This window comes from Agelaius phoeniceus, chromosome 9 (genome assembly GCF_051311805.1).
Source record: "Agelaius phoeniceus isolate bAgePho1 chromosome 9, bAgePho1.hap1, whole genome shotgun sequence".
NCBI classification, from domain to species: Eukaryota; Metazoa; Chordata; class Aves; order Passeriformes; family Icteridae; genus Agelaius; species Agelaius phoeniceus.
Genome location: NC_135273.1, coordinates 22,122,908 through 22,148,263, shown reverse-complemented (window position 1 = coordinate 22,148,263; position 25,356 = coordinate 22,122,908). Strand labels below are relative to the sequence as shown.

Below are 25,356 nucleotides of genomic sequence, written 5' to 3'. Positions count from 1 at the left end.
TGTTCTGAAACGGCTGTTACTGGGTTTTCACACCTTTGTTGTGGTGTGAAAAAAGGTTATTATCTTCAGTGATGAGGATAAAGGTGAGATTCAAAGAGAGAAAAGGAAAAATTAGACGCACCAGGAAGGTGCTTACAGATCCACTTATCATTGCCTGTAAACTGATCATCTAATTCCTAATGGATTAAAGAAATCATTTATTTAAGTTAAGTTGCACCTTCTTTTTTTCAGAATCATTTCCCCCATCTTGCCTCTTGGCATGGGTGCCATCAGTCACATGAAAATAAGCTCATAACAGGTGTTCATCATACCAACAGGACCACTGAGATATGGAAAACCACTACAGAATATAAAATTCAATGTTATTTACATCTTAGTTTAATAAAAATTACAATAAAGATTAACAATTCATTTACCAATTTTGTATGGGCTGCATGCAATAAACATAATTTTAAGACTTTTCATACAGACCTGCCAGGGTATTGGAAAAAAGACATATTTGCAAACCATTCTGCTGAACTTTTAGTCAAAGACTATTGTATTACGAGATTCTGTATCGTATTCCAGTCTGTCCTATAATTAACAAAAACTGGAACATAAAACTGCACTATATGCATCAATATTTAATTTACAAAAAAACCTGCTGTGAAATATTGAGAAATATCTGCCCACAAGAATGCAGAAGTATCCAGCTCTACCTGTATCATACCAGCTTTGTTTCAGAAAGTGTTTACTTTCATTTTTCTGTTTTCTGTGCTATTATATTTCCTTTTCTTAACAATCACAGAACATAAATAATATGCCTACTTCAAACTTTGAAGGACTGATTATGCTCTCAGTTACATTATTATAAACTAGAAAAAATAAGTAATCTACTAAGCATTTAAAAGGGGAAAGACAAAAAAAAAGAAATCAGAAGAATTGAAACACGTTTATGACAGTGAACTAGTGTCACAAACACTATGTTCTGTGATTGTTTCCTCTGCACCCCCAAAAAATGTACCCTTCTACCTCCAAACAGCATATAGCTGGCTACGGAATTTCTTCTCTAACAAAAACATTTGTTAAATACACAGATAAGGAAGACAGGTCATAAATTTAAACCAGCATCTTCCAGAAGAGAGGGCAGGATGTTGGCATGAAGTTTGTTAGAGGATCACATCAGACCCTGAGCAGCCTTGGCACTGTTTGCTGATGACCACGTAATTCTGAGGGGCTTGCAAGTCACGCAGAAATCCACACCACTTCCCAATATTTTAACACACTCTGCTCTTCTTCAGAGTAACAAACAACTCTGTGAATTAGAAAAATATTTCTCTATCTGTGTAACAGTAATTATAGTTTTGCCTTGATTTACAGTGTTAGTACAGACAAATTAGGTTATTATGGACTTCGATTTAGTTGGGTGAACAAAAACATGGTAATTGTTCTTGCTCATGAACCCTTCCAGGGGCTAGTCTCAGATGGACCTTGTGTGGCCATTTGATGTCTTTCAAGCACACTTTTCCTTCCAGGTACCGGTGAGATGACAAGGCTTCACTCAAACACTGAAGTAGCACAGGTTCATAGATTATACAGATGTAAGGGAATATCCTATTCATCTAATTAAGTTCATAAAGAACATATAAAGAATGACCACAGACTTCAATCCCTCCTGCTTAAAGAGAGCCTCAACAATAAGTTCACTGGTACTCATCATTATTTATTAACATTATTTTTATTACAGAGTGACGACTTCTAGTCTGGTACTACTTAATGAATATATATATTTATATCACTATCCAAATACAAGACTATTTAAAATAGAAAAGCAAATTCTGTAGCAATTTTTTTAAAATAAATAAAACAAAACTACAATAAAATAAAATGAAACTGCAAGAACACTGAAAATGGTATAAGACCCGTAATTTCTCACAACCAAAATCGTGGGCTGGGAATAGCAGTTTTAGCTTGAAAAGTTAATCCATACAAAACACATGCACTTCCTTTCTTGCTGTTATATCTTAAGAGGACTTCATAAGGTTATCATCATTTGCTCCCCCAGCCAAAGATAGCATATCTAGTACATGTACTTTTAAGCTAATTTAAAATAAACTCCAGCATTTGTTTCCACTTGCCCTTGTTTCCATGTCAACAGCATTTAATGAATGCATCATTCCAGGAAATGTCAATAAGGAGCAAAGAAGAATGAACAAGCACTGAGAACTTCACACATGGCACAAATTCTTCACAATCATATCGCTTTAATGAAAATAGGTGAGGTCACCTGCAGAATTCACAAATGCTTTGTAATACATTGTGACCCAGATGATTTTTCACAGTTCACTAACACCACGTTTGAAGTTTTCTCTGCAAACAATACACCCACAGGACTGACCAACTGTGAGTACAACAGAAGCAACCAGCAATTACTGTGTTGACTTCTGCTACTTTGATCTCTGGGTCATGACCTTTGTTTTCCTGCAATCTTCAAAGCAGAGATTGGAGACTAGGTTATTTTAGAGGACACTGTTTGGCAACCTATTTTTCTGTGTTTCTTGCTTCCTATTGTAGCCAAAAGTTTTTAAATTTTCCTATCACCATTACATATTGGATATTCTGCTTTCCCTTGCCCTCAACACCAAAATATACCTTTGCAAAATATTAACCCAAATATAGAAAGCTTCAAAAACAAGATAAAGAGAACTTAAAGATTATTTTTAATAGTAAGAAACTAAAGCCATCATAACAAGGATGGAAAAAAAACAGGAGTCTTTAAAATGAACCAAACAGGTTTGCTTATAAAAATATCACAGAAGGGAACTTTCCATTTTCATTTTTTTGTCCAAGCAAAAATTCCAATAACCCAGAGATTTTTTTCATCAATTTGTTCTCCTACACATTTTAAATGTAAGAAGGAATAGCAGGGATGGCAAAAAAAAACTTTTCTTCTTCCCTAAAAAAATCTCATTCAAAAGTTGCTATAGTTCTTAGACAAAAAATAACTACTTTGAGGAAAAAAAAAACCAGAATAATATTTCAGCATAAAATGTAGTTTTAATGTAAAACTATAAAAGAGCTCTAGTAATGAAATGATAGAAATGGTATATCAATGGATCACCTGAAGAACTAGATCATAATTTCTTAAGCATACTTTTTTAAGCTTAAGTATGCTTCAGTATGCTTAAGTATCTTAAGCATACTGAAGAACTAGATCATAATTTCAAAAGCATACTTTTTTATATTTTTCAAGTATTTTTGATAAAACCTAATAGTTTTTAAAATAAATAATATTACTTTTAACCTCTGTTTTTATGATCATTGTGAATTACTGGACCTTGAATTTTTAAAAAAATTATTTTCCACATTTTTTAACATTAAGATTTTGGGGGGTTAACAGATCTTTACAGTTTATTGGAATTAGAAGATTAAGTAAAGCTTTGATTTCTAGCACCTTTCTCTTTCTGGTTGAGGAATTAAATAGCCTGAACTCTAATTGAACTCAGTAGGAACAAAATTAAAGCTCAATGAAAAATGAAGCTCTGGTTCCAATGGTCACTGCAAAAAATTTACAAAAAGAAATTCCCATTCAGAACAAAACAAAGCTAGTTGTAGTTATGGAGAAGCACAATGTTTGCATAATTCAAGTTTTTACATAATTCAACTTCACATGAATATAATCTTTTGATGGTTTCTGATAAATTTCTAAAAAAAAAAAAATCTTAGGGAAAATAAGCTATTTCAAACCATTAAAAAATGCTGAAACTGGAAGACAAAGGTTGTGTTCAAGATGCTTCAGAATGCATATCAAAAATGCTGGATTAGCTACTCAGAGTAAAATTAGAAGAGTACTTGTAATCAGTTCCACCATGTAGGTGATATATATTCCCCTAAAGATAGGCAAATAGATCAATTGATTGATCCATGGTTTTGGGTTTTGAGTCTAATGCTGTCTAGCAAATACATTTCATATAATGCAACAAATAATAATGGAAAAGGATCAGGAAACTTTCATTATAGCAGCAGAACCATAAATCATTCAACTAATTAGAAGCTCATTCTTCTTGCTTAAAAGTACTTCAATCAACCTAGCTTATATGGAAAAAACATCCAGGGTTTTGAAAAATTGAGAGGAAATAAAATGGAAGCAATGTTGCAGTTTCCAGCAAACATAAATAGAATCCCTTCACACTTGGACATCGTGGTTTACCATGATGTGACCTGAAACTACCTTGACCTCTGTGAAATCAACATTTTTGCATTGAAATGAAACAAGGGACGTGCTTGTTTTGATGTATGGCTCTGTGACATATTATAAATATTACATCACATAACCACAGAGGATGTCAATCAATAAGAAATTTTTTTCAGAGAGCACTAAATGAACCATGGGTTCTTGCCTCTGAATGGCTCCTTTAACATATTACTTTTGCTTAAATGATTAATAGGAGACATATTGTCAGAAAACATACTTAAAGTGAAAAACAGTAAACTGTAGAAATATCATTCATTTTTTAAGCAATTTTCTAGAGCACATGTCACATAAATTTACATAGAGACAGCACTATTATAGTCTTGTAAGCTGGATAGTAGGCATACCTTCCACTTAAGTGTGAAAGCAATGGGAAAATATTTTATTAAACCTAGGCTGCTCCACTCCGTGAAAACTAAAATGCTAAGCTGGATTCAAAAGTGGAATCATTAAAAGGTGAAAGTGTGACAACCTAGAAATCCTTCTCAAAAATTTGAAACAAACTACAAAGTATATGTGCACATCTGGGACAGTTGTGCTGCTGCTCAACCTTCACCATTTCTGAATGCAATGAATTCAAGCCCATAAATTCCCCATAAAACTGCTTTTAGTCTCCTCAACTTTGTATTGTTTTATCCTAACTCCTAGAGCACAGGTTGGATTACCTGAAGATAAGATCAGAGTTATATAATGAACTCTGAACACTGTGGAAGATGCTAACAAAAAGCAAGCTCAGGCTCTGCAAGGCAAGGTGACCAGCACTGCTTGGCTGTGGCTTGCCTCCAAATGCCCTTCAGAGACAATGTGAAAAACGCCAGCACACAAGGACTGAAATAATGCCTCAGGTGGTAGCAAGGAAAAATACATCTAATGCCTCTTTTTTTGCTGCATAATCAGTGTCTCACCTGTGTTAATGTTGTAGCTTTGAAAATTACATCACTTAGCAGGCATTGCCTAAGTTATGGATCTATATTCATAACTATCATCAGTTATGAGTATAGGGGTTTCTGGGGTTTTTTTTAAATAATCCTTAGAATTTTTTGCAACATTTCAATTGGACTTACAGCATTTTATCAAGTCTCCATATTAAATTTCAGATGACCTCTTGTGTAATCTAGCTCGCTGACATTGCATTATAAAGATAGTTTGGGTTTTTTTTTATTAGAATATAACTGTTCTGAGTGGAGCAGCACAATATAGGAGCAGTCATTTATTCTGTGTTAACAGTGGCTTGATAACTACAGTAGAAGTAACTTAGCATCATATCAAACATGAGCAGAAGACAAGGCAACTGGCTATCCCAGTGGAGTGATTTTTTCTTTTCTTTTTTTTTATTGCCTTTCATCCTTAGTGTATGCAAACCTTGCCTTATCTTGGCCTTAAAGAAGGAAATGCCTTGAATAGGGGTGTATGAATACTCACATTCAGGAAATCCTGTGCACACCTGCTCAACTCAGGCATGTGCTATAGAGCACTGAAATGTCTCTTGGAACAGGGTTCCTGAGTATGATCTCACTGAAATGGAGGCTACTCAAACTCCCAGGTGTTTCATGGCAGGACATTACAATGCTTTCAGAATAGAGTAGGTGTTTGTTTGAGACTCTGGGTTGATTTTAGTTTACTATTTTTCCAGTAGTAAAACAAAACTTTCATGCTTTATCACATCCACAAATGAAAACACTGACCTGTATCTCTGGTAGTCATCTTCATCCTTTTCTTTGCAGACCAGTTCATTTGGGCAAGCAATGTTTCCAAGCAAACTGAGATACTGTAGTGAGGGCACAACTTCAGCCAAATGGTCCAAAAGGCTTTCTAATTCTGTTATGTGTCAAAGGTAGTGGGTTAAGGCTTCAATGACATTAATGAAAAAAGCATTTGGAGTTGCATCACTGCTGATTTAAACATACATTTCAATAACTGACAATCAAATTTAGTATGGCATTCAGGAAAATGTCACATTAATTGTTCCAAGGGCAAACAGGGATAAACTTCAGTCAGTTTTTTGGCATGGAATGAAAGAATTGGGCTGTTTTGTCATTCTTTTCTCTGCCTTTCTTTCCTAGGTGGTTCACTACAAAACATTAAAACTTTGACAAAATGATGGATGCTGTGTGGTAAAATGGCTAGCAATTGCTGGAGCCATGAAACTTTTCCAGCATGGAAACAAACAGTTAGTTTCACAGCACATTCATCACTAATATATTCAGTCCACTGGAAAATGAGTTTAAAAAAAAAGAAAAAGAAAAGGAAAAAAGTCAAACCACAACAACCCAGGTTCACTCCCAGCATATAAACGCTTTGAGTGTCACAGCAACACATTTGTAACTACTCAATTAGGATGTGCCAATTAATGCTTTACTAAGTGCAACTTAAAGACTTCAGTGTTACAAACACTTTATATGTGAAGTTTTAAAGTCTTGTAAAGTATAAAATTTTTCATTAAAAGAGCCTCTTATTTTGATGCTCATGAGGCTTTTTAACTTAACTGTATTTCTGGGAACATAAATAAGAAGGGTACACCTTCATGATTGTAAACCTGAATAAAACAAACAAGCAAACAAAGGTTAAACTGTCTTTAACCACTGCAGTACTGGAAATCACATGTTAGGATTAAGCCTAACAACAATATTCAACCATTTTCACCTCAATTTGTTAATTGATCCGATAACTATTTTGTTGTTATGGCCTAGTATGACAATCTCTAAGACTTGAAATATACATTCTAATTTACTTCAATTTATATACAAAGATGTCGCTGTGATTCTCAAAAAATATGTCATGCATGTGTGTGTGAAAGCTTTCCAATATTTAAAGATCAGCTGACTTAAACAAAAGTAATAATTAGGCAAAACCATTAAAGGATATTTCATTGCTGTTCTTATTCCTTCCTGCTGTTAAAGACAAACTATTGTTTTAAGTCCTCAGTTCACTTTTGTTGCTATCATTTATACTTGATTTATGTGTTTCTGTTATCTTTGTTATTTTTAGCTGATGGAATTTACTTTATTTCTTCACCCCAATATCTTAAGGGCAACAGAAGCAATACAGAATGGAGAAAACAGCTTCATTGTTAAAAATGTGGTCCATGTTTTGTAAGCCTGAAATTTTAGTTTATTTCCAAACACACATGAAGATCATGCCAACAATTACTAATCCTAATATATAAAAATCAATGTATCTACACCCATAGTCAGTGGTCTGTTCCATAAAATCTAAAGAGTCATACTTAAATATTTTGTATGAGTGAGGAAAATGAAGGTTTGAAATGAGATCTACTAATTAATTGAAAAGATAAGAACGCTAACTTTTAATTTAGCTAAGCCACATTACAGAATGTTTTATACTAGTAATTAATCTACCAAACCCCAAGGAAAAAATATCTTTTTGTAGCACCATATGATTTGTTAGCTAGGATGAATTACCAATCCAAACTTGTTGCTCATTTTCATACGTGGACCTTAAGCTCACACATAAACATTTTCATGGCTCTTTGAGGAAGTATGTGACTGTGATGGGAAACTCACAAACTGTTTTTCCACACATGTTCAAGTGTGGAAAAGGCTTTTTAAAAGTTTCCGAAGGCTGTTAGAGAAGTGCTTGAACCTGGCACCCTCCCTCAGCCAGGAGCAACACTTAATTTCTCCCAGCATTGCTTAAGTTGCAAAATGGCTCCTCAAGAGAAATAGTTTATTATTACAAAAGACAGTTATTGCCATAACAGCAATCACACACAGGAGGTTAGCTATTGCAAGGCTTTGATTATATCTGGTAATTTCCTATCAAAAGGAAAAAAAAAGCCATAAAAATAACACCCCAACAACAATAACAACAAAAAAACCCCAAGTCATTCAAAATGCTTGCTTCTTTTATGGAGTAAACATGCAGGACTTTTGCTTGTCAGTTCAGCAGAGGTATTCCTCATGTAAAAGCTGTTCTCCCCAGAAGTTTGCTGAATGTGGAGCATGACATGTATTCTAACTCCCATCTGAACATGCAGCCTTCAAGGCAAATGCAAAACGTATTTAGAAATGTAATGAAAAGCAGTGTCAGCTTAGATATGCACTAAGTGTAAGGCTACACCTCAAAAGCCTATGGAAAGCAAAAGAGAGAGACACCATATTCACCAAGAATTTCACGTCAATAACAGGAGGTGATAATCTGCATTTCAAAAATCTAAATCTCCCAAATTTGGAAGTTAGTGTCTATATTCTAATATCTCATATCTTAACCCTGAGCATTTATTTTCAGATGCAAAAACACCTCCTAAAAAGTATCTCATACAAGAGAATTAGCAATTATATCATAAATAGAATAATTAATTTTTCTCTTCTTTAGGACTTAGATATCTTTTCTTATCCCTCTTAAAAACAAAATGCAAGGTACAGATTGATTCTCCAAGAAGTCCTATTCTCCTAACACCGCAGTTATTTATTTTTTCCAAAGCATGTACAAAAAACCCCCAAAAAACTACATCCTGTTAAAATTCTCATGATTAAGTATTTCTCAGAGATGATTCATAAGTCATGGTGCACTTCTAGCGTAGTGTTCAGTTAATTAGCATGTCAAATACTTATTTACATCACAATACTGCAACTATATGATGCCACCAAAAGCATTATGTCTTTCTAAAACAATGCTAGGAAAATATGGAGAGAGAAAATCAAAGCAAATTTGAAAATTTATTGCCAGCTTCCTTTTTATGGTTTATTGTTGCAGTCCAAGCAGTGCCATATTGGTGCAATCAGAGCCAAAGAGCTGCAAAACCCTGCTGTGCCACTTCTAAGACCAATTTCAGCTCCATTCTCTCCAAAAAAGAAAACCCACAATTAAATCCATTCACAGTGCTAGTGAAAATGTATTTATTTATTTAGAGCTCTGTAAAAATAGTTCTGGACTGATCTAAAGTCAGCGTCACTGATCACCAGGTGAATTTGTAACAGTGATGCCAACACTTACACTATAGTTTACTGTTTGAAAATGGTTTAAAGTACTGCTGTTGAGATAATTAAAAAGCCTTAGTGTAGTAATCCATCTCCTAATTCAAGTGCCATCATTACCCGTCTATTAATGCCTCTTTTTCTAACAGACATCAAACAAAAGAAAAAACTGTAACAATTAAATTTTTAAAATCATCAGCTCTACAGCTCAAAAGCTATAATATTCTCAGGAATTATACAACAATGGTTTCCTCCAAAAATGTAACTTGGTCTTCAGGAACAATTAGCAGAAATACACTGGACATACTTTAAAATTTCATCCAAAAGACCGTACTAGTTTTAAATTAGGGAAGCATTTAAAAGAACTGGGCATCTCTCACAGATGAACTTTTAAAGCCTCTTCAGACTGTTACAATGTGTGTACCACACGCATATTTAGACTGTTCACAAGCAGACATACACACCAAAAATATCTCACAAATAGGCATGTTCTGACTCGCCTGTTTTCACCCTCTCTCTCATACTCAATACCACTGTTTTTGAGGTTGTCCCAAAGGCAGGAAGAACAAGCAAAAGCCCAAAGCACATGATGTGTCTTTTGTCTCTGGCTAAGAATTAACTGTCTGTGCAAGCTTGTAGCATTTTCATTTGTTTATTTTGCAGAAAATCTTGTAGCCTGGACTAAAATTCTAGTGGCTAGCCAGGACTATGTCCCCTTTCAAACCATTCAAAGATTAGTTCCCAGGGAATATTACATTTGCACAAGGACAAAGTTTTGAACTGTGAGTGGATAGTGCCACTTGACTTAGTTTTAGGAGAACCTCACAAGCAGGGACAGTCATTTTGATGCTAAGCTATGTCTTTTGACAGCAAGCATAGTGAAAGACTATTCTGTTAAACTTCCAAGAGGTTGAGTGGATTCACACAGAAACTACTGCATGACATCTTACAAGTTCCTCTATTCCAGACTTCTGTGTTCTTCTATATTCTTTAGCTGTGTCTTTTCTGCAAATTTCCAGGGCAGACACAGTGCATGAACCCTCTATGGAGAGTAATAGAAAGATCAGATGCTTTAGGTACTGAGCACTAATGCTGGCCATCCCCAAACACCAGAGCATTTCTTCCTTCCTTACCAGTATTATTGGTATAACCATATTCACACTTGTTCTTGGGAAAAACTGCAGGTCAAACTCATGCAGAAACATAATCTATGCTATGTCTCTAAATTAATTTATTCTGTCTAAAAAAACTTATCCACTTCCTATGTCACCATACAATTACTTTTTACATATAGTTTGACATATGCAAGACAATCTGGAATTTCTTTCTGTTGACTTTTTGTCTGCTAGCAATTCTTTTTACTAGTCACACACTCAAATACAGAAAAGTAACCACTCTTGTTCTCTCTCGCAGTGCTTTCCAAGTTGCTCCACCATTATCTTTCAAAAAGTCATTCCACTTCCCCAAAAGAGTTGCAGGAGAACTTTCCATGTTAATGAACTTCATTGACTACAGGTTTTGGAAGTTCTTGGAAGCAAGGAGATACAGTAAAGAGCAATCAGCATACATTCAAAATATTTCTGAAATATGTACATGAAAATATCAGGAATATCATGCAGAATTCCAGATCATCACATAGAAAGTCCCCAAACTGTCATTCAAAAGTTTTCTGCCAACTAATCATCTGTCATGCAGTTGCTGCAATCAATCTAACATTAAAACAGCTGAATGACACTTCTATCAGAGTCACAAATGAGCAAGATACCTATACTTATTCCCAGCTGAAACATTTGCTTCAATTAAATTTATCACAAACATGATGTAGCAATCACAAGACATTCTACACACAAATAGCCTTGAATCAGAAGTTACCAATTCTTCTCTGAATGCAGTATGAAAAGATCTTTGCCACCTGAACGCTTTTCCATTAGAATGTGCTAGGTCTTCAAGGTTGGATAACCACAGAAATAGCTTACAATATGCAAGTATACATCTCCCTCTTCTCTGTGTGCAATAGGATGTCACACACAGTCATTTGTATGCCACATTCTGGCCTGAACCCTATCTGGTAGGGAGATAGGACCTTGAGATAAGGCCTTGCTCACTGACTTTGAAACCACTTTGCTCAAGAAGAAAAAGGTGCAGAGTGGATGGTAATTAACTAAGTCCATATATCTCATGGAGAGCTTCCTGCATACTGAATATATGGGAAAAAAATCCCATTCTGCCTACTGGAGCAGCATTAGTTTTCTTTATGTAACTGGAGTTGCCAGTGCTCTTAAAGGCATTTTAGAATCCCCATGGTTCCAAGGCTGCAGATTTGAAGACTACATTTCAATGTTATTAAATAACAAAGCATCACAAAGACAAAAATAAAGTAGCAGATCACTATTTTTAAAAAAGTTCTGATATCTGCAGCTCAACTCCTGCAAGCACAGCTGTAGAACAGCATAAGGAATCAGCTGGACTGTGGACTACTTCGCTCTTCCATAGATGTATGGAAGGTGCACAGAACACTTCTTCTCTCCTCCATGATGGCCTTCACATGACTTATTTTTTTTTTTTTTCAGAAAAAGAATCTAGAAGAATCTTCTTTTCTAGAAGAAAGATTCTTGGCTCATTAGGTACACAAGTTCTCTAACAAGCCACACAGATTTCACTAAATCCACAGTTGTCGTGTGGAGAATTCAGAAGCCTCTGCAGGAAGAGTTCTGTACCACTTCAATTGTCTGTTTAGAGGGAATGGGGAACCATGCATAATAGGAGAAATTTTCTGTCTTTAAAGTATTCACTCAACCTAAACACCAAGTCTTCAGCAGTTAATATAATAAGGTTCTGGTCAGACTAGGACTTCTGTGTCTTCAGGCACTTGAGGACAATTTAGGAACAAGCACAGAGGAAAAATAAACTACAATCTATATTTTTGGTGATAAGCAAATCTGTAAATATTAGAGATTACTACGAGACCTGTATGAAGACAAATTATTTTATTCCAGAAGTACTTACTGGTATGTCATTCAGTTGAGGTACTTAATACATGCTGCTGTCAAAGACTCAAGAACATATAATACCTAAATCCGAATCAGCTCCTCTTGCCATAAGAAATGTACATACTATTATGGACATTCTGCCCTGTTCTAGATTTCCCATGGTATGAAATTTTTTTTCCCCTAAACCTTTCAAAACCTAGAAATATAGTCAATTATAAAACCACAGAATATGTTCGTTTGAAGGGACCCACCAGAATGACTAAATTGAACTCCTGACCTTGCACAGGACATCCCCAAGAGTCACACCCTGTGTCTGAGAGCACTGTCCAACTGCTCCATGAGCTCTCTCAGGCTGGTGCTGTGACCTCTGCCCTGGGGAGCTGTTCCACTGCCCAGCTGAAGCCATTCCCTTGGGTCCTGTCACTGTCAGCACAGAGCAGAGATCAGTGCCTGCCCCTCCTCTTCCCCTCCTGAGGAAGCTGGGACTGCAGTGAGGTCTGCCCTCAGTCTCCTCCTGCCCAGGCTGAACAGAACAAGGGACCTGAGCTGCCATTCAGCTTCCTCTCAAGCCCTTCACCATCCCCATGGCCCTCCTCCCTGTGTGCTACATTTACATTCAACACCTTCTTCTCAAGAAATTTTAGTACCAGCTCCTCAAAAGTATATAGAATGTATGTTAAATATACAGCTTACTGGACTAAGGAGAGAAATGGAGCTTTACTACAAAGAATCACAGATCTGGTTCATTATTGGACTTGTCTGTTTAGAAATGAGGCAGTGAACAGCTTCTAATTTTCAGCACACAGGCATGTGTGTGTACATATATACACATACATATATATATATACATATATATATACACATATATACATACATATATATATGTATATAATATATACATATATTTGAAAAACTATCTTTTGATAGTTTGTCAAATTTTGAAGCTGCCCATTTGAGTAATTTTGACAAACAACATAAAGATTGAAATGTAAAGGAAATTTAAAAGTTCGTACTATATTGTTCCATACTGATCCAGATCAGCACAGTGAAAAGGCACAAATCCTCACACTGCTATAACACCCACAGAGAAATAAATCTCTTTACAAGTTTCCTGACTGATTCGTAGTATCTAGTCAACACACTTAAAAGGAGAAATGAGGCTTCCCATTACAAGAATAGAGACTGCAGTCATAAGTCCTCCTCCAAAAGCAGCTTCCCATCTACCCCCATCCATCCTGATCTGCACTGCTTTCTGCTGTCCACTATGTGTGAGAAAGAAACTAAGATATGTTTCCCAAAGTAAATCAGACTTTTAAAAAAATAACCATACTATATACACGAAATAAAGCATGTTAGATACATAATCCAACACTGCACAGTGTTGCCAACTCTCCTTTAGGTATTTCCATTATACAGACTGCATTTTAAAAGATTTAAACAGATTATACATTACAGAAAATTTGAGCAATAACACATTTTTTGATTGTTATATTTTAATTTGCCTCTTCCACTTGTAGCAGAAAAATTGGTAGTGGCCTGACTGTAACTGAAATAGGCAACCAGAAGAAAAAAATACCAGGTGATTGTTCTTAGTCTTTGCCTGATTTAGAGATAAGCTTTCACATTTGTACAGTATCCAGACATTATGTTAGGAGGGCCCAAATGTTATTTACAGATGCAATGCCACACAATAAGTGAACCATGCAAAAGGAGTAGAAAGCTCTTATCAGAACTATCAAAACAGGATATGGATCAAAATGAAGCCAGAATAAAAGGGGAGTACAGTTATATTAAGAGATACTCAGGAAAGCTCTCATATGTGTTCTAAAGTTTACATGCAAATCCAATTTTCAAAGGGGTCAGTTTGGCTTTTTGTTTATTTTCACCTCACTCTCACTCTCTCTATATATATATTTATGTATACATGGCAATATTCCACCCACTGAAGTTTTATTTCAGATCAGTATTCTTTGCTCTGTAATGTATTTCATTATCCTAAAATGTACATTTTTTTCTTAACATTTTTTGAAGAATTCTATAGAGAAATAATTCATTAAAAGTGATTCAAGTTCAAATAAGACCTTTTTCAAACACAGCATTAACATGGAGGAGAGGAATCTGGAAAGTCCCCGTGCTTCCGTAGACTGATGTATCCTCCCTACAAGAGATCACTGCTCCCCAGGGCTCAGGATGTTAATGATGGACAGCAGGTAATTTTTCTTCTCTGGGCAGTTTGTATACAATAGGTGTTGCACAACTATTTCTGCAACTCCTCTATTAAGTTATTTGTAGCACACTACAAAATGCATTTATTATTTCTACAACCTGGGTACCTCAATACTCTCAAAGCTCTAACTTCATAGTTTTTAGATTAAAAAAAAAAAATCCCAGGACACATCAAATCCTTCTTATCGTATTATCACTGACTTTGAGAGCTTACTCACTTGACAATACTATTCTAGTCTGTCTGTGGGACCAGCAGAAACTCTTTAAAGATTACTACTGACAGGTTAATTTTTTTCCCTCTGATTTTGTTCACTGAGTTAGTATTCAGCACCTCTGTGCTCCTTTTGGGAAGTGTGAAACTCCTCCAGGACTGCTGCCCATAGGACAAATATACTTACGTGCTTTTTGGTCTTGTGGCTACATGCACACTTCATGGTTTGCAAGTGGCATCACCACAACAACAATGTTCTTGTACATTCTTCACGAGTTCAGATTTTACCATTGCAGCAAACGACAAAACAATAAAACCAGTTACTCAAATCCAACCCATAATACCCTGTATTAACCATAAATCTAGCCAAATACCTAGTACAGTAATGATTGTTACTGTTCAAGAAACACTCTTGGCAAATTTCCACAGCTCCAAGAAAGAAAGTCACTCTGCTGATTTTTATTTATTTATAGAGTCAAAAATAAGTGCAGAAATGGTAGAATCTGCAGTTATTTTTATTCCCCTCAGTAGGAGGATTTTGCTTTAGTAGGAGGTAAATTGTTCTCAGTTTACATTGTCTGTAATAAAAGCCTGCAGTTGAGCAGTCTTGTCCTCACACTGCAATTACAAGGCCAGGGCTTTAGTGGGCTGTGCTCTAAGACTCCACAGGCCTCCCTTGGCCTTCTGGCCACAGTGTGATCCCCCTTCACTTTTGCAAAATCATACATTACACATCTTCAAATCTCCAGATGGGTCAAAGTCTGAGAAAATTATGGGATAATCGAGACTACGTGCATAGACTTTGCAGATAATTCGTTTTTACAGACCATTATCCGTAAGCCTACAGATGAGGGGCTCTGATCCAGCAGAGTATTAAGACAAATGTTGACATATTTATTCTTAATAAACAGAAATAGGCTCTAACTTTAGGCATATGGAGAAGTGACTGATTGGTTACAACTGGACTTAGCCATACATCAAAAGACTTTACCGTATTAGGACCTTGATTTGGAAAGCATTTTATGTGAATTTATACAGAACTGGGATACCAAGAAGAGAGTGACATGCTTTTACAGCTGCAGTTGCACAGCAGCTAGCCAACTGTGCATATTACCATATGAAAATAGAGAAAATCATTAAAATTATTATGTGGGTTCAATTAATTTTATCTTACTTTACTTTAATGCTTTAAGAGCTATTTAAAGTATTAAAACCTGAGAGCGTTTCACTGCACGCTCTATTCCACTAGAGGTCAGCCTGCAACAGAACCCCAAGCAAACACAGGAACTGACTGCTGCACACGGGTAGCACTGACATTATTTTCTTTCTCTATTTTATCTATTAGAAAGATTTCTTGAGAGCCATAACTTAGATCTCTCACTAAAATGGAGCAACAGGAAGATATAATGGTGCATTTCATTTATGAATGACCTGTAATAAATTACTATGAAGTATTCCAGGTGCCAAACGAGAGAATGCTTTGTCGGCACATGAACTATATTTCACATACTTTAATTTGGCTGACACATAAAACTCATTTGACATTTTGCAGGTATTTCTTTGAAAGGATATTTGGTTCTTGTTGAGCGTTAAGGTATGGAGGTGGGGTAACCTGGGTAACAGAAGGTCATTTCCAAGTAGATTGTTGTCCAAGATCAGTTCTTCCAAGTAACTGAATGTTTTCAGTCCTTCTAGTGACCTGCAAACGACAAAGGCAACAGGAAAAATGATACTCCACTAAATCAGGGAGGCCATTATGAGCTGAAATAAATATTTTAACCTTCCCTTTCAGGAGTGGGAATAGTTTTGGTTTGGGCCTGTCAGAAGAGTGAATGACAAGCATTAGTGGCAAGGGGAGTGCTGGCACTGCAACACATCCTTCACATGCTGGCAGGATGAAGGATGCGGGTCACTTAGTGAGTAGCCAGGATCCAAAACAAAAGGCTTCAGATATGGGGCCTGCAGGATGAATTTGTCAATGTCTTGTGCCTTCAGGCACCCAGCCTCGCCTGACCCTAACCTCCATTCCCAAGATAAATAACTCTGTCACAGTTCACCTTCATTCCCTGGACACAAATTTAAGTTGTCATCCATCATTTCTGCCAAGAAATATCATACCCTGCTAACAATAATAAATACAACTTCAAGTATCATTTCTTAGTAGTTACCTTACATGCAATTTTAGGAACTGTAGAAAGAATTTTTCCCCCCTTTTTATTAACCTCTTAATTAGCTTCTTGAGTTCATGCAAACAAAATAAAATGTTCTCTACAGAATAAAATGCAGAATTACTCCTGACAGAAAAGGCATTTGCCTTCTTCCTTCTTGGAACTTACTGTCCCACTGTCAAAGCCACAGGTCACACTGCAGAGAGCAGCTTTAAAAAGGAGCATTTGACAACATGGTAGTGAAGATGATTACGTGTAAATAAACAAGGTTCTGGAAGCATTCATCCCTGTCACAGCAAAGTACCAAAAACCCCAAAAAAACTAAAAAAGAACATTTCATTACCTTGTTAAGGCATCTATTCCAAGCCTGATTCTTAATGCTTGCTCATTCCAACAGTAAAAACTCCCTACGTATTAATCAACTAAGACACACGATATACAAAGCATAGGCACAGGCACGTATTCACAGCTCATTCACCTACCAGACACCTAAAGATATGCTGAGACTGCATGACTTGACAGCTGATCTACTATGCCTACCAGTGGGAAGATCATCACTGTATCTCCTGGCTGTTTTATAGAATGTGATGAATAAGGGAGATGCAGGTTATACTATTTATTCAGCTTCCAATGACATTTATACTGAGGGGATTTCCACACCCTCCCCCCAGCTTTTGGCAAAGATCGAAGTACAGCCAAGGTCCCTGTTAGAAAGTTCCACAGATACAATTACTGGAGGAAAACACATTTTTAGAAAAGGCAATTTAACATTCATCTGTGCAATGAAAACAAGATAGTGCTTTTGTAGCCAGAACCTACAGACCACTTATAGATCACACTGAGACAGCTCAAGCAACCAAAGAAACCCAGTGTGTGACCTTTACACTGGGTACTGCACGCTGAACTACAAATATTCAAGTAACATTTTTGCAACACTGCAACAGTGTATTTCAGTCCAAGGATTCCAAAGTCTCTTGACTTGAAAGGGAGGGGAAACTATCACGCCATTTTGATGCTCAGCAGCTGGACCTGAAAAAATTTGCCACCTATACCCTATGGCATTTCTATATCGTTACAGTGCATTGATACTAGAATTTCTGAAGCTGAGAAAGTAAAGGCCTCTATATTACATTTTACTGAAATAATCACCACAGTAAGAATCACATGTTTTTCATGTGCCTTTAACCAACAGTTTTGGGAAAAAAACCTTAATTCAGCCTACATAAACTGTTCACCAATAAAAGCTGTGCTAGCATGCTGCACTGAGCTAGCTGTTTCACCAGAAGGTCACAACAGACTTGGTTTTGCCAAAGTCAAGATTCGAGGAGAAAGCAGCAAACATCTTAGACAGTGCTTTCCACCAAGTACCTTTAAAAGGCAAAGAAACTCGGAGGAAGTAGCAGTGAGTTTATCAAGCTGTTATGAGTTTTCATTTCAGTTTGACAAACCTAGTTTAGCAAATTCCCCTTAAATACTCTTTATTATATAAATAGTGGATTATTTCCAAACCTCACATTTCAATGTATGACTTTGACTTGCCAAAAGAGTTCAGAGAAGGCCACCTCCTTGTCAGCACCACAGAGCCTTATGGGATGTTAATAGGTCCTTTGTGAAAAAACACTGCTTGGGCTCTGGTCAGTGTCAGCATCAAAATACACATTGTTCTTGAGTTATGTTATGCAAATATAATACTCTTATCATGAGAATCAGCAAATGGTTGGCAACTGGCAAGGAGAAGAAAGCGCACATCCAAAACTGCTGCAGGGGAGGCATAAAACAAAATGACAAGCCATGAAGTGGGACAAAAGGCCTTGAAACACTAGAGGGAGTTGCCTATTGAAACAGCCTTTCTTTCACAACCCTGGGCTGAACACAAGGGTACTAGTTTCATAGATAAGCAGAGAAAATTGTGCGCAAATCTCCTTACACCTGTCTGGTTTTGATAATTTTTGCCATGTAATGTTATTAGCTGCTCAGTTAAAAAGGAGCCATGTTACACAGGGGGTTGCTTATAATTGCTGTTTTCATGTCATCAGAGCAGTGTGCACTTGGTGATTTAATCACCTAAATTCAGAGTCCAGGGAGATGGGAGGGGTTGCCACAGTACAGAGAGAGGGTGTAACCATTAATATAAATTTACAGCCATATGTTGTTTTGCTATTCATGAAATTTTTTTTTCATCTTAAACTTCTGTTTAAGAAAAAAAAAAAGCACCAAAACAAAAATGGTAAGATGTGGCAAAGAAATAAAAAAGGCAAAAATGTGTTTGCCAGTGTTACTACCTACTGAATTCTATGCAACAATCTCAACCATCATTAAATATTAGGAAATACTTCCCAGCAGTTGTACTCCAAAGTGTAAAAGTTTTAAGAACAATCCACACAACTGGTTTTATGGTAGAAACTTCAGTAAGTCCCATAATTTCCATGAGCCTCAATTTCCCATCTGCAGATGGGGGATAAGAAAGGACTCTAATTGTAAATTCGTATGGAGAAAGTATTTTTGAGAATCTGAGACAGAAATCAGTACAAAATACTGTCATTTTTATTTTTAATGAGGTTGAGCAAGTAATATTAATGTACTCCAAGAATTTCCTTATGAGCCCATTACAAAAGAGGAGAGGAATGCCTATATATACACAACAGAGGAAGAAGGGTACAAGCAACCTAAGAAACGAGTATAAAAAGAGGGAAATCCCCTAAGAAAGAGAACCATCTAAAGGTAAATCTGTACTGTTTTCTCATCGTTCACAGCATAAAAAAAATGTCTCCCCATGTTAGTATACTAAAACAAACACACAATCTCACCACAACAATGCAACCAGCACTGAAGGGCTGGTGGCAAGTAGCTGTTTCCCTTACTTTCAAAAGGCTAATAAACATCACTAAGGTGGATTGCCTGTTCCTTGTCCCTGCTCTAATGTCATGAAAGCTGCCCATTATCTCACCCGCAGGTACCATCTCAGTTACCTCATTGCAGGGCTCACACTCTGCTCCCAGAGGAGAGCAAGTGTTGCCAAGAGATTTCCACCGCAATTTTCAAAGTCACATCAAACCGACAAAACATCACAACGTATTCAGTGCCGCCTCATTCAAACAGAAAAAACTTTAAGTTTCCACTGTAATTAACCCTATCCTCGTTAAGATAATTATGATCAAGCTCCCTGTCACAGTTAATATCACAGCATCATTGCCTATGGCTCATGCTTTGCCCTCATTAGCTTACAAAAACACTGCGCTAAACAGGAAACTGACTCCCTCTGCAAAACGACTTAAGATGCTCTGTAAGTAGACAGTAAATAATCCTTTAGAATATAAAGGTCTCAGAAATGTCATTTTATCCAAGTCCTTCGGCTAATCAGTATGATTTCTTCCAGCTTTCTTTTCCATAATTCATTCATGGTTTATAACAAAGTTTTAATCATAAAGGAATGTCATGACAGAGATTTTATTTTTTTTTATGTATGTGTATGCATGGTAATTGTCAACTACACTATTTCATGTATCCCTCTGGCCTGACAGGGATTTGGTTACAATGAAAGTAAAGAGCAACTCTTCATTTTGGTAATATTTGACAATGAAAACATGAGATTTCATAAATGAAATAAAGCAGAAGACTTACAAGCAATAGACAAAACTTGGTACTCTGCAGTTGTCCTTGTTCAGAAAAACAAGCTGCTCAGAAGCATATGCTACAAAAGAAGAGTTGCTCACATTTTATCCCACCCCTTCATTAATAAGACAGCTGCCTCATACCTAATTGACTTTTTCCTCCTGTTTAACAGGAAAAGAGAGAGCAGTTAACAATATGCAAATGAGAGAGTTTGGGTTTAGCCTTGAAATTGATTTGCACTTTGTTGACAGGAGATAGCCATTAGCAGAAGTTAAAGATGGAGCTGTTACAAAACAAGAGCTTTTTAAAATACCTTTTCCTTATCTTTAATGTTTTAACAGATTACAGGAGAGCAGAATCAACATGAGAACCCTAGTACTAGATAATTTCAGTATTTAAATAGAAATGCAATTTCTATTTCTCCAGCACCTGCCAGCCAAGGACTACAAAGCATTTTTTTGCAAAACATTAATGAATTACTTTTCAAAAACCTGCTGAGCTTAAAATTCCATTTTGTAGTAAAGCAGAGAGAGGTTAAGTGACTAACAGAAGGTGACCTCCAGCAATTTTCCCAGAGACAAGAAATAACACCCAGAACTCCTGACTTCTAGAGTCCTTTGACTTAACCTCACCAAAAGAAAACAAAGCACAATAAAAAAATGGGGAGATATTTATATCTATATATATAGATAGATACGTATGGAGAGAAGAAAAATAAATCAGGTGGAGAAAATACAAGTAAAGCATCCAAAAATGGCCTCTACAGTAGTCAAGAATAAAATTTTTTTTTTGCCAATTTACTTAGTGATTTTACAATTTCCTGCATGATAATAGAACCAAAAAGAAAACAGAATGAAGTACTTAATGGACAGCTCTGACATGACTTCTGGACCAAGACAGAACACACACACACACAGAACAAAGCACCCAATTGACAGCAAAGAGCCTCCAGGATCCAAAATTTGTAAAGCAAGAAATGCTTTTTTTTGCCTAATATCAGAAGAAATGTTAGTATTTTGCAGACTATCTAGAGGTAACATTTTGTATCACTTCCATCTTTCTGTTGGTAGATGGAAAATATCTGCAAGAAACTATTAGGGTAAAACTTGAGGCACAGCTGTGAATATGTTCAGCAAAAGAGAAATTAAAAGATATTAACAAGTACCATAATTAAATACCTGTGAAAAAGAGATCTCCAAAAGAAAAGATTAAATTTCTCCTATGAATTGGACATGCAATAAGTATCTTTTCAAATAATGGTCGTTCTTGACTTCTTCCAGACATAAAGAAAATAAATAGCATTCCCTCAATTTTCCCCCTTTCTCATACCCTGAAGCATACAAAACTATGTGAGACACTCTATTACCAATGGAGCCTGGGATGAAAACATCTTTCACAACAATCTTAAACCAGAGTGATGTAAGCACATTGAAATGTTGGTGATTCAGAAAAACTCAGACCATTCATCTGTTCTTTTTTAGTCTTGTTCTAAGTCTTACACAGCAAATTCTATTGTGTAAAAAAGGAAGCCCAAACTTCTAAACCCTCAGAAGCCACCACCCACCTCCAAGAAAACCCAAACAAAAGTAGAGTCAATAAACAGACAGACAAAAAGAGATGAGGTCTCCTGAATTCTAGATGTTACGTTTACAATATTTCACCAACATTCCTACCAATTACAAAAGAGAAATGCAGATATTTCTTGAGAGAGGGATTTTGCTAATAAGTAGCAGTTACTCAAATGATGGCATTGTCTGAAAAGCAATAATGCAGATTCATCTCATCCATCTTACAACTTACAGTTACTTACAACTCCTTACAGGCAGCAAGAAAAGATGGGCACTCCCAGAAGGTGAATCAGACCTTCAGGTGAGGCTCAATGAAGCACATCTGTTTGGGAAGGATTAACAGAGCCTATTTGTCAGAAATCTTGCAATGAAATTAAAAGAAACTGCAACATTAAGGTAAAAAAAATGTAAGAGCCATGTCCTGTAGGAGTCCTTATTTACCTGGTGAAATAAACTACAAATTCTAATTACAGCTTTCAGGGGCTCAAAAAACATATCACAGTCAACCATTCAGTTGTTCAACCACCATTTTCTCCCACCAAGACTCTACTAAAATTAAAAAAAAACCAAACCACAAACAGCAACAACCACCAAAACACAAAAAACCATCAATAAAACAAACAACCAAATCAACCAAGCAAAAGAGATAAATTAGCAACAAAACTGACTGTGGTGGGGTTCAATTTCTTTTCCAATGTATCTCTTAAAGTTTCAGATTTCACTACGTGTATTTAATGCACAAACTCAAGAGACTATCCCATTAATACAGCTCAAACTTTATCCTTCATGTTAGGCTGTTTTTTGCTTAAGTTTTTATATTACATCTTTGGGATTAAACATGCCAAGATTTTGTATTATACTACTATTACAATTTTGTTTAAATTCAAATAAAATGACAATCAGTGTACTATACAGCCTGTGGGAAGGCAGTTTTCACATAAGCTATATCAAATATTTCATAATAATACAAAATGGATCGGAAAATGAGTTCTTAGTCACCTAGTCACCAAACAAGTATCATATAAGAAAATACAGTTTGCAAAACAGTGCAAAAAATTACCAAGCAGAGAGAAATATATATTCATTGCTTATCAATGGGTATTCTGGAAAAAACACCACTAATAGTTCATTTATGCATCACTTCCCTAAAATTCCTATGTACAGACTTAAACATCCTTCTGCTAAAAATTATTACAACTGTTTGATGAAGAATAGCAATGAGTTAAGAGAAAAACTTGAATGAAAGATTCTTGCTTTGTCTTTTTCCCCATTCTTAACATGGAAATCAATCCCAATAAAACAAATGGCACTAAAAAAATTCTAATAAAACAAATGGCATTTAAAAAATAAAGGCAATACTGCCATTTCATGAACTTGAAAGAATTCAATGAAGTATTAGTGATTAAAAACAGCAAAAGAATAGCCATGGTTTACAAAATGTTTAAAAAACAAACAATCTGTTTAAAAAAATCAAACAAACAAAAAACCCCACAAAGAGCTAAAACCCTGTAATGTGTTTATTCTTAAAAGCTCCTCTCAGCTCCATGTGCCAAGTGGAGAACCTATTTATAAACCCCCTAAAAACCAGTATTATAATGGAAATATGAGCAAATTCAAGTGCAAAGGCAGTGCCATAATGAAAGCTTTAGTGTATCTTGGATCAATCTGTCACTCTGCAATTCAGATAGTAACTTAACTCCCCTTTTTCCACAGAGAGCGGGGGAGTAGAGTGAGTAGAGTAAAGCCCATTTTGACTACCAGAGTTCAGTGGGAAGGGGGAAAAGAAAAGTAATTTTTCTCCCATCTTCCACAACAACCAAGGCTGAGGATTGACAAGCAAATTGACGCACTGCTCAGAGGGCAAAAGATAAATGTTTGATGAATTGGCCATTGCTGGAGGAGTGATGGGCTTCATATGTGCATAATGGACTAGCTGCCGTTCAATTCAGATTGCCTGCCAAGATAAGAAACCATAATGAATGGACCAAGCACAGCCTGTGCCATAAGAATGTATAATCTGACTAGTTTTAATAAACTTAATAAAAAAGATGAAGCAGAGAGAGGCAAAGGGACTGGCCTTTGTGACCAGCTATAAGAGGTGAGGACGACTAATAGACTGCTCAAGCATGATAGCAGAGAATTGTTAATGGACATAATACTGAATCCCTCGATGTTAAAAAATGTCTTTAGAACAACTTAAAGACAGGGATCTACATAGGTGTGTACCACAGACACTGTAGTACCTCTTAATCATCATATGACTGCCATTTATTTATTATTTCCTTCTGCTACCTACCCTGCTTTGTCTCCATTCCCTCCTTTATCCCCTGTGCATGGTATCTTAGTCTGTACCCAGATCCACACCACACACCAACAGTTTTTACCAAAAACTCCTCAGGAGCAGAATAACTCTATAATGATAACAAGACAGAATTCAGGCCCCATTTCCTACAGAAAGATTTTGGCCACACAACTACATCACTTAACTTTCGCTGCCAGTGGAGAAACATCTTTCACCATTATAAGTGCTCACACTTGCTGTAACTCCATTTGCTTTTGCAAACCATATTTCCACTAAAGATGAGAAATTTGACAGTACAGTTACAGCAAAAACAGTTACCAAAACCTTTCCAGCACAGACAAGACTGTTGCCAGCAATAGCCATTTTGGTCTGGGATTTGCTGTGTTGGATACTGTTCCCCATCTGTACCCATAACCTCTAAATTCTGACCTCTAAATTCAGCCCATCAGCACTATGAAAAGACATTAAAAACAAAACAAAACTCTGAGAATATTTTACTCTATATGGGTATATAACAGTCTGGTAATCACCACCACTTTCATGCTGAGTAGTAAATAGACACAGGGCCATTTTTGCTTTTCTTTTCTTCTTATTTAGTCACATGAATAACAATGTCTCTCTTGCTGAAGTTTACCAGACATTAAGTCCTGAATCTATGGAAATGCTAAAGGAGTCAATAAGAGAAAAACCAGCTCTGAGTTTTAAAGCAGTGGGATTATACCAACAATCTATTTCTTTCTTAAGAATCAAAGAGTGAAACATGCCCTTGTGTGTGCATATAACACACAGTACTATGTCAAGCAGAACTGTTTCATCCTATAGGTAGAAAAAAATAAAAAAAGAAGAGGATTGCAGAAAGATTCATCTTAATTGAGGAAAGCTAAAACACCTATTGTACAGAATAACAGCACTTTTATGCATGTTTGTTCTCCTGCATTTGCTTTTCTCCTCTGATGATGAAAAATAAATAGGGAAACAAAATTGTCTGCTTGAGTAAGTATTGAGATTACACCCTCCTGATGTCAGAATACAGCCTGTGTCATAATTTTAACAGAAATTATTGTATGCAAGACAGACATCTGTAATTTCAGTATAAATTTTATCCAACTGC

At 36.2% G+C, this 25,356-nt stretch overlaps 1 protein-coding gene across 4 annotated transcripts in view; it reads right to left on the bottom strand.

Annotated features, from left to right (window-relative positions):
* The window catches only part of LRMDA (leucine rich melanocyte differentiation associated), a 612,230-nt gene that overhangs the window by 250,098 nt on the left and 336,776 nt on the right, over nucleotides 1-25,356 (bottom strand). For all 4 annotated transcript variants that reach the window (XM_077183241.1, XM_077183240.1, XM_054637712.2 and 1 more), the window contains exons 3-4: nucleotides 16,163-16,294; nucleotides 5,917-6,051 (exon numbers count right to left, since the gene is read on the bottom strand). In XM_077183241.1, coding sequence (XP_077039356.1) covers nucleotides 5,917-6,051; nucleotides 16,163-16,294 — 267 coding nt within the window. The remainder of the gene's footprint in view (nucleotides 1-5,916; nucleotides 6,052-16,162; nucleotides 16,295-25,356) is intronic.